Source organism: Cebus imitator, unplaced genomic scaffold, assembly GCF_001604975.1.
Source record: "Cebus imitator isolate Cc_AM_T3 unplaced genomic scaffold, Cebus_imitator-1.0 Scaffold155, whole genome shotgun sequence".
Lineage (NCBI taxonomy): Eukaryota > Metazoa > Chordata > Mammalia > Primates > Cebidae > Cebus > Cebus imitator.
In genome coordinates, this window is record NW_016107470.1 from 1,591,522 (window position 1) to 1,604,331 (window position 12,810).

Genomic DNA, 12,810 nt, shown 5'->3' on the forward strand with positions numbered 1-12,810 from the left:
AAAAAAAAAAAAAAAACCAAAAAAATTAGAAATGCAGCCTGATCAAAGATATTTTAAACCAATGTGAAAAGCTAAGAGGAAAAAATCAAAAATTTTTTTATATTAAACAACCTTTATTTGAAAAATTGTGCCTTCCTAACACTATCAATCAAACTTCAATAAGAGCAAGTCAACTAATAATAGTTGCTAAATTAACAAGAGATCAATCAAAAGTGTTTCAAAGGGAGCAGGACTGGCTGCTGTTCTGCTGAGTCTCTGGACCCAGCTACAAGGAAAACAGAATAAAACTAGCTGGAGCCCTGGACCCAAGCCCTCGCATTCTGACCTGCCTCTCTCATGGGGTCCCTGGCAGCCCATGATCCCAAGGGCACTTCTGGGCTCCTGTCAGCTGTGGGTGGTGCCCCAGGAGCCAAAGGCCACTTGGAAAAGACTGGAACTTGGCCTCATAGTCAGCCCGTTTCTGCCTGTTGTGGTCATTTTCTTTTCGGAGTGTCTGGAGCACTCTCTCAGCAGACACGGTGGCCATCCAGCCTTCCTGGGCTGTTTTCTTTTTTCTTTCTTTTTTTTTTTTTTTGAGATGGGGTTGTCACCTAAGCTGGAGTGCCGTGTGATCTAGGCTCACTGCAACCTCCGCCTCCCAGGCTCAAGCAATCCTCTCATCTCAGCCTCCCAAGTAGCTGGGACCAGAGGCATACACCACCATGCCCAGTTAATTTTTGTAGTAGAGACAGGGTTTCATCATGTTACCCAGGCTGGCCTTGAACTCCTGAGCTCAAGTGATCTGCTGCCTCGGCCTCCCAAAGTGCTAGGATTACAGGCATGAGCTACTGTGCCTGCCCCCTGGGCCATTTTCTTATAGCAGAGGTTCTCCCCCTGACAACTGGAAGTGTCTTTCTTCAATTCCTGGGCCAGGTTTTGGGCCATCTTCTTGGTCATGGGTGCAGTTCAAGTTTTCATGTACCTTGCTTATTCTCTGGTAGAGGTCTGGGCAGCAGGCGGCTGCCTTTGTGGACTCCCGCTATGGCCTCATCACATGTTTTTCGTGCAGTTCAGGCAGAGAGGGCAGCATCAGCTGTAGCCTCGGGGGCTCCGTCTCCCTCTGTGCCCTTGCATCCTGCAGAGGCCTACTCCCGGAGCAGAGTTTGGACTTGAGCTGTGAGTTCTTTGGTTTGCTTCTACAATCTTCCCCTCAGGACATTCGAAAGATGCACCTAAGTCACGACTGTCATCCACACTCTTCAGAGGGACTTGTGGCTGGGGGACAAGAGGGACACGAGGGACCACCATGTCCAGCGTCCCTGTTCCCTTCCACTGACAAGTCCCCATCGTATCACCCTTGAGCAGAGGCAGGACACTCAGCGGCGTGTGGGGCAGGGAGGTCAGTTGCTTTACTCCAACATTCATGGCCTGTTTCATTCCTGCCTTGGTCTTTCCTTCTTCTCTTTTTTTGAGAGAGAATCTTGCCCTGTCACCCAGGTTGGAGTGCAGTGGCACGATCTCAGCTCATTACAACCTCCACCTCTTGGGTTCAAGCAATTCTCCTGCCTTAGCCTCCCAAGTAGCTGGGATTACAGGTGCCTGCCACCACACCCAGCTATATTTTTGTATTTTTAGTAGAGATATTTGGTATTTTTAGGGTTTCACCATGTTGGCCAGGCTGGTCTCAAACTCCTGACCTCAAGTAATCCACCTGCCTCAGCCTCCCAAAGTGCTGGGTTTACAGGCGTGAGTCACCGTGTCTGGCCCCCTCTTCTCCTTTTCTGCCTGCAAGCGTTGCTTCTGTCTTGCAGTTTCTTGGTCAGGCCACTGCAGTTTGCTGACCGTCAGTGCTGTCATTCAGATCATCTGCGGTTTGCTCCTGAAGATCTTCTCCATGGTGCTGTGAAGCATGCAGGACATGCTTTGCATCAGTCACTAAGGAAGTTCAGGAGGCCTGCTTTTCATGCTTTTTCAGAAACTAACCTAGACCCTGACGGGAGGACCTGCTCATTTCATCTGGAACCCTTGAGAAGAGAGTTTGGAGCAGTCAAGGATTGGCCTCCAGCATGGTCGACATAAGGCCATCACCAGCCTGAGGCGCTGGCTGTATCTTGGCCCTGGCCTTTCTGTAGACCTCACCCTGGGCTAATTCTCCCCTTCTCAGCGTGTCATCTCCTGACTGTAAAGACCACCACAGCAGTGCATGCCTGGGTCACCCAGGGTATCTACCGGTTCACCGGCACTAGTCCCAGGATTCTGCATATCATTAGCACTGCCGCCCACAGGAGGGCCAGCAGCAGCTGAGTAGGGTGCACAATCTTTTATTCCTCTAGATTGAAAGCGCATTATTGGAAAAGGCAGGAGGGATTAAATGCTCCAGAGCAACAACATAAAACACTCTCCCACCTCCACAGGGTACACAACCCAACCCTGCAAAGGGAATTCAAATAACCCTTTACCGGAAATGCTCAAAATAAGTAGAGGTCAAACTTTCACTTGCTTTGAAGACAAAACACAACTGTTCAAATGCTACAAGCTCAAAAGTAGCTTTTTTTTGAAGTCGGCAATGATTTAATAGATGAAAACTGTCTAGGCTGGATTTGGAAAAGTTAGAAACTACTCACTTCAGACCTTCTTAATATCCTGATACCTGCTTACAGTAGGCAAATTTGTCAGCAGGGAGAAGTTATATAACTAGAGTAAACTTTCCTACTGAGAATGAGAGAGGCTGTAAAATATCAGAAAAGGTTCACTTATAAGGATATTAACATACAAAAGTGACTTTTTTTTTTTAGATGGAGTCTTGCTCTATTGCCCCGGCTGGAGTACAGTGGTGTGATCTTGGCTCACCGCAACCTCCACCTCCTGGGCTCAGGCGATTGATTCTCCTACCTCAGCCTTCCAAGTAGCTGGGACTACAGGCGTGTGCCACAACACCTGGCTAATTTTATATTTTTAGTAGAGATAGGGTTTTGTGACGTTGTCCAGGCTGGTCTCAAACTCCTGAGCTCAAGCGACCCACAGGCCATGGCCTCCCAAAGTGCTAGGATTATTGGTGTGAGCTGCCATGCTTAACCGTGACTTTATTTTTCTTTTCTTTACAGAGACAGGGACTCACTGTATTGCCCAGATTGGTTCTGAACTCCTGTCCTCAAGTGATCCTCCTACCTCAGCCTCTCAAAGTGTTGGGATTACAGGTGTGAGCCACCGTGCTCAGCCGACATTTCTTAAATGGTCCACAATGTCACATTGTGGAAGTCTTTAAGGATTACAGATGCTGAATTCTCAACATACCTGGATGGAGAAGATAGCCATATTTGCTTGTTTGGCGTCTGCTTGTTGATCACGTAAGTTCCTAGATCTCCACCCAGTTTAACGGTTAAGACACCACTCTAGGGAATTCGGTAGAAAAAAGCATGAAGAAATTAAAACAAGACAAAGTTAGCACTTTGTCATCAATGCTTCATGTTTTATCTCAACACTTGCCATTTCTACAAGTATACAATATACACCATAAAGAAATATGTTTAATTCAGCATTTAGAAATAGGAGTTTGTGTAGAAAAAGCTTTGCTTTCAGAATCAGAATAGGATTAGTCATAATGATGTTGTATCTTATAGAGCTTTTCTGTTCCCTGTGAGGTCTGCAAAGTGAGAATGGTGATGAAGCTTGGAGAGCTAAGTGACCTGTCTGAGGTCTTGGTGCTGGCATCTGGGACTGCTGGTTTGTTGCCCTGTTATCAACCACAACATACCAGAGAACAGTAAAAAACGCAGACTCTAACTCTATTAGAGTACCACATCAGCCCAAACATCAGACATGACAAGTCTATTACAGAAGAAGTAAAAGAAAGGAAAGAAGTACTCAAACCACCTGCTTTGCTTGTCTTAGAAGAGCAGTAGCTTCGGCTCTGTTGGTAGAAGGCAGAAGCTCCAGATGAAGTTTTTTATTTCCAGACCCTTCCCACGCATCTATCAAGCTACTCAGACACTCCTCCAAGGCTTTATTTTTCTCCCAAGAGCCCTGAATTTTTCAAAAGACTGGTTGATCCATCTTTGACCAATAAATGCTCATTTAAATTTGAAAACACTCTTTTTCAACAAGAGTCCTTTACTCCTAAGGCCTGTGGTCCCTTTAGAATGGGTGGGATATGAAAGAGACAGCTACAGGGCTCAGTTCTCTGTACTGAAACTGGTAAGCAGGAGGGAGCCTGCTGTTCCTCATCTTGTGCGTGACTTGCAGAGATACACAGTGGCAGCCTTTTTCTGTGCATTCTAGAGTCTCCATCCAATTGAGAGGCCCTGAATGATTCTGACAACACACTTTTGCAAATACAGAGAGCTATTTAGGCCAGGCACGGTGGCTCATGCCTGAAATTTCAGCACTTTGGGAGGCCGAGGCAGACAGATTGCTTGAGCCCAGGAGTTTCAGACCGGCCCGGGCAACATGGCAAAACCCTGTCTCTACTAAAAATACAAAAATTAGCCTAGCGTGGTGGCTTGCGCCCGTGGCCTTAGCTACTCAGAAGGCTGAATTGGGAAGATCACCTGAGCCCCGGAGGTTAAGGCTGCGGTGAGCTGAGATAACACCACTATACTCCAGACTAGGAGACAGAGTGAGACCCTGTCTCAAAAGCAAAGCAAAACAAAACAAAAAACCCCAAACACAAAGACGCTATTTGTTTGTAATGCTCTTCTAAGACAAACAAAGCTATCTAAATGCCAGAGGGTAGTAACAATAATAATATAACTGATAGGAATGGGACAAGGGTTACTACTGGGTTATTTTTTTAATAACTTTTTTTCTGATTCAAAAAGAAATGTATAGAAATGATACAGATGTCAGCAACGCAGATAGCGTAAAGAAAACGAAAACACTGATAAAAACATTAACCACTATTTGCTCAGTTCCTGCTGTGCCATGCTAGGTGTTCGGCACTTTGTATAAATTGTTTCCAACTTGACTACAATTGTTGGAGGTAGGATTCATTATTCCAGTTTCACAGATGAGGAAAACAGAGGTTCACAGTAAAGAGTACTTAGTAGTAATTGGCAGAGCTAATCTGAAATCCAGGTTTGTATGGGTCCAAAGACACTGTTCTTTCTATAACACAAAGCACTCTCGATCCCATTATCCAGCGATAAAAGATATTCACTCTTAGGTATCAGCTGCCAGTTTTTGTTTGTTTTTTACAACAGGGTTCTGCTCTGTTGCCCAGGCTGCGGTAGTGCAGGATCATGGCTCACTGCAGCCTCAAACCCCTACGCTCAAGTGATCCTCAGCCTCAGCCCTTACCTCCTGAGAGCTGGGACTACAGGCACGACGGCTGGGTAATTTTAACATTTTTCTTTTGTAGAGATGGGGTCTCACTATATTGACCAGGCTGGTTACAAACTTCTGGCCTCAAGTGATCCTCCCATCTCGGCCGCCCAAAGTGCTGGGATTATGTTACAGGTGTGAGCTACTGTACTAGGCCCCATTTAAAAAAAAATTTATTACTGTAAAAAGCACATAAAGTTAAATTTACCATATTAACCATTTTTAAGTGTATGGTAAAGTATATTCACACTGCTGTGCAACATAACTCTAGAACTTTTTTGCAGAGATACACAGCAGCAGAGATACACTGAAACCCTATGCCCATTAGAAACTAACTTCCCTGTCCCACAGCCCTTAGTAACCACCTGTCTACTTTCTGTTTCTATGATTTTGACTCATCTGTTTTTTCAACTGACAAATAAAAATTATATATTTGTGGTGGTGTTTCTAAGATTTTTGACTACTTTTGACTACTCCATGAGTGGAATCATAAGTATTTGTCCTTTTATGACTTGACTGCCAGTTTTTGAAAGGATTTTTAAAAAAGGGCTAGGATTACTGGGCGCAGTGGCTCCCACCTATAATCCTAGCACTTTGGGAGGCTGAGGTGGGCGGATCACCTGAGGTCAGGAGTTCAAGACTCACTCTTACCAAGAGAAACTCCATCTCTACTAAAAAAACAAATTAGCCAGGCATGATGGCAAATGCCTGTAAACCCAGCTACTTGGGAGGCTGAGACAGAGAATCACTTGAACCTGGGAGGTGGAGGTTGCGGTAAGCCAAGATCCCGCCGCTGCAGTCCAGCCTGGGCAACTTTGTCTTAAAAAATAAAAAATAATAAAAGGGCTAGGATTATACTATACATAAGTTTGTTTAAAAAACATTTTTTTTCCTGAAATCCATTTTTACTTTTTTAGTATGACTATATTTCATTTATTTAACAGTTTCTTAAAACTGAGGCTGCATGTAGTGACTTATGCTTATAATCCTGGCACTTTGGGAGGCCGAGGTGGGAGGATCGCTTGGGTCCAGGAGTTCAAGACCAGACTGGGCAACATAGTGAAATCTTGTTTTTACAAAAATATTACAAATTCACTGGGTGTGAGGGTGCGCACCTATAGTCACAGCTACTCGGTAGCTGAGGTGGGAGCATCGCCTGAGCCTGGAAGATTGAGGCTACAAAACCAGTGATCACGCCACTGCACTTCAGCCTGGGTGACACAGAGAACTTGTCTCAAAGATAAATAAACAAATGTTTCTTAAAACTGTACACTTCAGGAGTTTTTAGTATTTCACAAAGTGTGCACACACCACTACTATCTAATTCCAGGCTATTTCCATTGCCCCAAAAAGAAACCCTGCACCCATTAACACTCACTCCCCATTTTCCACTCAGCCCATACACAGAAAATTTTTTATTTTTTTTTGAGACGGAATCTCACCCTGTCACCCAGGCTGGAGTGCAATGGCGTGGTCTTGGCTTACGGCAACCTCTGCCTCCTGGGTTCAAGCGGTTCTCCTAGCTCAGCCTCCCAAATAGCTGGGACTACAGGTGCGTGCCACCACACTAGGCTAATTTTTGTATTTTTGGTAGAGACGGGGTTTCACTATGTTGACCAGGCTGATCTCAAACTCCTGACCTCGTGATCTGCCTGCCTCAGCCTCCCAAAGTGCTGGGATGACAGGGGGGAGCCATAGTGCCCGGCCAGAGTTTTATAAATTATTTTTCCATGAGATAACAAGCTCAAAGAATCAACACACAATCATTGGTAATCTGTCCTCTTTGGGGCTCCTAAATGCCACAATTGTGTGTTGCGCCCTATACTAGAAGGGCCACCATTCAGCAGAAAGGGCAGAGGATTGAGTATAAGAGGCGAGTTCCAGGTCCGGTCTCATCACTGATCAGCGGTGGGCCCTGGGCAAGTCACATTCACCATGCCTGTCTCCCATGATCTCTCTCCTGCCTCCTTCGAGGACTCAGAGCAAGAACTCGGGGCTGATGCAAGCTCAAGGGCTCCACTCTTGTGTCCATCACCACAATGCCTCAGCAGACAGTGAATCAGGGGGTGTACATGCAATCACTGAAGCCAAAACTGACTCTTTCCTATTAGAATTGGAAATCTTTTGAGTGACTCCAGGCATCAGGCCAGTCTTTCCCAAAGGGCATTTTTTCTTTTTTTTTTTTTTGCAGACGGAGTCTCACTCTCGCCCAGGCTGGAGTGCAGTGGCTCCATCTCAGCTCACTGCAATCTCTGCCACCCAGGTGGGATTACAGGCTCCTGCCACTGTGCCCAGCTATTTTTTGTATTTTTAGTAGAGATGAGGTTTCACCATCTTAACCAGGCTGGTCTTGAACTCCTGACCTCCTGATCCACTCACCTTGGCCTTCCAAAGTGCTAGGATTATAGGCGTGAGCCACTGCGCCTGGCCTTTCCCCCACCACAAAGGGTATATTAATAAAACAAAGGTAGAACCCTTCTAGCTGCACAGCTCTCAAGCTATTTCCACCCACTGGCATCTTCTCTGCAGTCCACTTCCTCCCTCCCCACATAAGACCCGCTCACCTCTACCCTGCTGCCCCTCTGTGGGTGCCACTGCCTCATGGTGCTTCCTGCCTTTGCATTCAGAGCTGCCTGTCGGCTTGCTTGTTCCCTGACCACCACTACTTTAAGCACCTTGGTGGCAGGAGATTTGTCTTTTTATGCTGGCATCTGCAGGTCTAGCACCTCCATTCCTCCTGCAAAAAGGACATTTGCGGATGAATGACCAACTGGTCAAATGGTGAATGAGTGTGAGATGGTGGATGATGGCCACGCACTGTGATGCCATCTACCCAAGTTAAGGGCAAGTACACAGGGCAGAAAACCCCAATGCTCAACTTCCTCCCACCAGTCCACTCACTATAATTAGATTTTTTCCCCCACAGATCTTGGAACTATTTTGGAAGGAAAGTGGCAACAGGAAAGAAACTAGCTGCATTAGTTCAGCAGAAATTCTTAATGTTTTTGGAACTGACTAAAAATAGACCAGATAAAGAGGGCTTTCTCTTCATCATTATCATTGTTCCTTAGACAATCTGAGTCTATTTTAGGAGTGTGCATGGCCTTAAGTGCAGGGGGATTGTCAAAATATGTAGCAGCTGCTGAGACACAGGCACTAGCCAATCAGCACAGGCAGTGGCCACAGCTGGTGAGTCTTATGGACTCCTCCTAGTTAAGATCAGCCCTATCTAGCAGGAGCAAAAATAGTGATTACTGTGTCAGCAGCTCACTTGTAGAAACAGACACATATAAGGTGGCATGTTGAGTCAGGAGGCTTCACACACATATGACCTCCTACATTTCTAAAGTAGATACCAACTTGCTAGCATGTACTTTTACCTATGTCATTTTAACTGATCCTCATATAAACCTGAAGAGCGGACATTAATGTCATTCATTTCATAGCATGTGTGGGCAGAGTTTAGCCTGAGACTTGGTTTTCCTGCAGTTACTACAGGCTCTAGTAGAGGCTAGGGGAGAGGAGGCCCTTAACTCTCCCACCTCTAATCAGCCTGTGGATGCTCGAGTTGGCAGGTTAGTTTGTAAGGGTTCCCGGTCCTCTAGGGCTGTCTGCACCAGCATTTTTAAAGCCCTGTCTATACATTTCGTGGTATTAGTTAATTGCCATCAAGAGGATTAACATCTTCAAGGGGCCAGGAGTGGTGGCTCATGCCTGTAATCCGAGCTCTTTGCGAGGCTGAGGTGGGAGGGTTGCTTGAGTTCAGGAGTTTGAGACCAGCCTGGCCAACATGGTGAAGCACTGTTTCTACTAAAAATACAAAAATTAGCTGGGTGTGGGGGTACATGCCTGTAACCCAAGCTACTTGGGAGGATGAGGCAGGAGAATTGCTTGGAACCCGAGGCGGAGGATGCAGTGAGCCGAGATCGCGCTATTGCACTCCAGCCTGAATGACAGAGAGAGACTCCGTCTCAAAACAAACAAACAAAACCATCTTCGAGGGATTTTCTCCCACTGGCAAAAAAGAACTACTCTAAGGCCTAAGCAATAATTCTAAACCAAAAGGCAGACCCTTGCTCAAATCTGCCACCTGGTGGCCAGTCGATAAAGACCAGCACTTCCCTGGCTTCTAGGATGTGGGGCTAATGTTTCATCCAACTTAGAAGTTCTCACACCAGGCCGGACATGATAGCTCACGCCTGTAAGCCCAGCACTTTGGGAGGCTGAGGGAGGGCGGATCATTTGCAGTCAGGACTTCAAGACCAGACTGACCAACACGGTGAAACCCTGTCTCTACTAAAATGCAAAAATTATTAGCTGGGTGTGGTGGCAGGTGCCCGTAATCTCAGCTACTTGGGAGGCTGAGGCAGGCTAATCATTTGAACCCAGGAAGTGGTGATTGCAGTGAGCTGAGATAATACCACTGCACTCCAGCCTGGGTAACAGAGTGAGACTCCCTCAAAAAAAAAAAAGTTCTCATACTAGCTGCACATTAGAATCATCTGTGGAGCTTAAAAATCCATGCCCTGCTCAGACCATGCCACACCCCAGACCAAGTAATCAAAATCTCTAGGAATGAGACCTAGGAATACATATTAGAATCCCAGGTGAGCTTTTCAAAAATATGCTTCCCAGAAATGTACCCCGACCTACCCCATCACTGTCTCACAGAAGCAGGGCTCACGTCCTTGTAATCTGAATAACTTGGGCAGTTATCTTACCCCTGCTGAAGAACTATGGGTCTAGTTTGGTGTTCCTTATGCATGCCTGCTTGACAAACACACACTCAGGCCCCTCTCTGATTTGTCTTCATGGTATCCAGTGAAGCTGGAAAATGAGGGTAAGAGAGGCTGAGTGACTTGCCCAGTGTCACAACAAGCCTGGTAGAGGTATGCTGCTTGAACCCTAGTATTTTTTTTTTTTTTAAGATGGAGTTTCGCTTTTGTTGCCCAGGCTGGAGTGTAATGATGTAATCTTGGCTCACTGCAACCTCCACCTCCTGGGTTCGAGTGATTCTCCTGCCTCAGCCTCCTGAGTAGCAGGGATTACAGGCATGTACCATGCCTGGCTAATTTTGTATTTTTAGTAGAGATGGGGTTTCTCCATGTTTGTCAGGCTGGTCTCAAATTCCCGACCTCAGGTGATCCGCCCACCTTGGCCTCCCAAAGTGCTGGGATTATAGGCGTGAGCCAATGCACCCAGCCAAACTCTAGTCTTTTAATCCTACCCACAACTCCATGCTACTTGATGCTTAGCTCTGCTAGAGGGGAATTCTTCATTTGAGTGAACTAAAATTCTACGGGAGAAACAGAAAAATTAAAAGAAGTTGAGAGGTACCCCAAAGGAAACATCATAGTCTTCAAATGTGTATGGCTTGTCTGCAAGGTCTTCAAAAAACTCTGCTAAGGAGTCCAGCGTTTCCTCTGCTAGTCTTTCATAGGTGGTCTCATCTAGAGAGCTGCAGGGGAAGCACAAAACCCAAAATATATGATTACCAAATGCTTCCATTTTGTTAATATCAAATTTATACTTTTGTTTTTTATTTAAATTTATTAAATTGATGAAAACAACTTGCAAAAAGTAAATTTTTTTTTTTAAGATGGAGTCTCACTCTCCCACTCAGGCTAGAGTGCAGTGGCATGATCTCAGCTTACTGCAACCTCTGCCTCCTGGGTTCAAATGATTCTCCTGCCTCAGCCTCCCAAGTAGCTGGAATTACAGGCATGTAGCCACCATGCCTGGCTAATTTTTGTATTTTATTTTATTATATTTTTTGGTAGAGATGGGGTTTCACCATGTTGGCCAGGCTAGTCTCGAACTCCTGACATCGAGTGATCCATGCGCCTCGGCAGTGGTGCCTGGATCCACGCGCCTCTTGAAGTGTTAGGATTATAGGCATGAGGCACCTTGCTCAGCCCAAAGTAAAAACTTAAACAGCACAGAAGGGATTACAGAAAGAAACAGGCAGCCCCCATCCCCAGATGCAACTACAATTAATTTTCTGGGCCAGGCAGGGAGGTGGCTCACACCTGCAATCCCAGCACTTTGGGGGACTGAGGTAGGCAGATCACCTGAGGTCAGGAGTTTGAAACTAACATGGCCAATGTGGCGAAACCCCATCTCTATTAAAAATTCAAAAATTATCATGTCCTTTGCAGGGACATGGCTGAAGCTGGCTCAGCAAACTAACACAGGAACAGAAAACGAAACACCGCATGTTCTCACTCATAAGTGGGAGTTGAGCAATGAGAACACAAGGACACAGGGAGGGGAACATCACATACCAGGGGCCTGTCAGGGGCGGGGGGTAAGAGAAGGGAGAGCATTAGGACAAAAATCTAATGTGTGCGGGGCTTAAAACCCAGATGATGGGATGGTAGGTGCAGCAAACCACCATGGCACATGCATACCTATGTAACAGACCTGCACGCTCTGCACATGTATCACAGAACTTAAAGTAAAATGTAAAAAATACAAAAATTAGCTAGGCATGGTGGTGCGACCTTGCAGTCCCAGCTACTCGTGACACTGAGGCACAGGAATTGCTTGAACCTGGGAGGCGGAGGCTGCAGTGAGCTGAGATCAAGCCACTGCACTCCAGCCTGGATGACAGAGCCAGCCTGTCTCAAAAAAAAAGGCTTTCTGTATCCTTCTATTTTTATATTCTTTTAAATACACAAATGAAACATTTTGCATTTTTCACTATGTTTTAGAAATTGTTCTATATTAGCACCTATGGATTTTTATAATATTTAATTTTATGTTATTTATCCAGTCCTCTTCAGCTGGATACAAGGGATGCTTCCATTGCTTTTGTTATTAAAATTTTGCTTTTGCCCAAATTTTGTTGGGCAAATCACAAAGTGGGAGAAAATATCTGCATTATATACATTTGAAAAATGATTCATCCAGAATATATAAAGAACGCCAGCTGAGTGTGATGGCTCACACCTGTAATCCCAGCACTTTGGGAGGCCGAGGTGGGCAGATGACCTGAGGTCAGGAGTTTGAGACCAGCCTGACCAATATGGTGAAACCTTGTCTCTACTAAAAATACAAAAATTAGCTGGGCATGGTGGCACATGCCTGTAGTCCCAGCTACTCAGGAGGCTGAGACAGTAGAATGGCTGAAATTCTAGAGGTGGAGGTTGCAGTGAGCTGAGATTGTGACACTGCACTCCAGCCTGGGTGACAGAGTGAGACTCCATCTCAAAGAAAAATGTAGCTGGGTGTAGTGGCTCATGCCTGTAATCCCAGCACTTTGGGAGGCTGAGGTGGGCGGATCATAAGGTCAAGAGTTCGAGAGCAGCCTGACCAACATGATGAAACCCTGTCTCTACTAAAAATACAAAAATTAGCCAGGCATGGTGGTGTGTAATCCCAGCCACTCAAGAGGCTGAGGCAGGAGAATCGCTTGAACCCAGAGGCGGAGGTTGCAGTGAGCTGAGATGGTGCCACTGCACTCCAGCCTGGGCAACAGAGCTAGACTCCATCTCAAAAAAGAAAAAAAAA

The 12,810-nt window shown here is 45.8% G+C and overlaps 1 protein-coding gene across 2 annotated transcripts in view; it reads right to left on the reverse strand.

Annotated features, from left to right (window-relative positions):
• The window catches only part of FXN (frataxin), a 32,170-nt gene that overhangs the window by 3,331 nt on the left and 16,029 nt on the right, over positions 1-12,810 (reverse strand). Inside the window, exons 3-5 of one of the 2 annotated variants that reach the window (XM_017543435.2) lie at positions 10,636-10,756; positions 3,270-3,371; positions 1,959-1,962 (exon numbers count right to left, since the gene is read on the reverse strand). In XM_017543435.2, coding sequence (XP_017398924.1) covers positions 1,959-1,962; positions 3,270-3,371; positions 10,636-10,756 — 227 coding nt within the window. The remainder of the gene's footprint in view (positions 1-1,958; positions 1,963-3,269; positions 3,372-10,635; positions 10,757-12,810) is intronic. The other variant, XM_017543433.2, reaches the window with a different exon arrangement.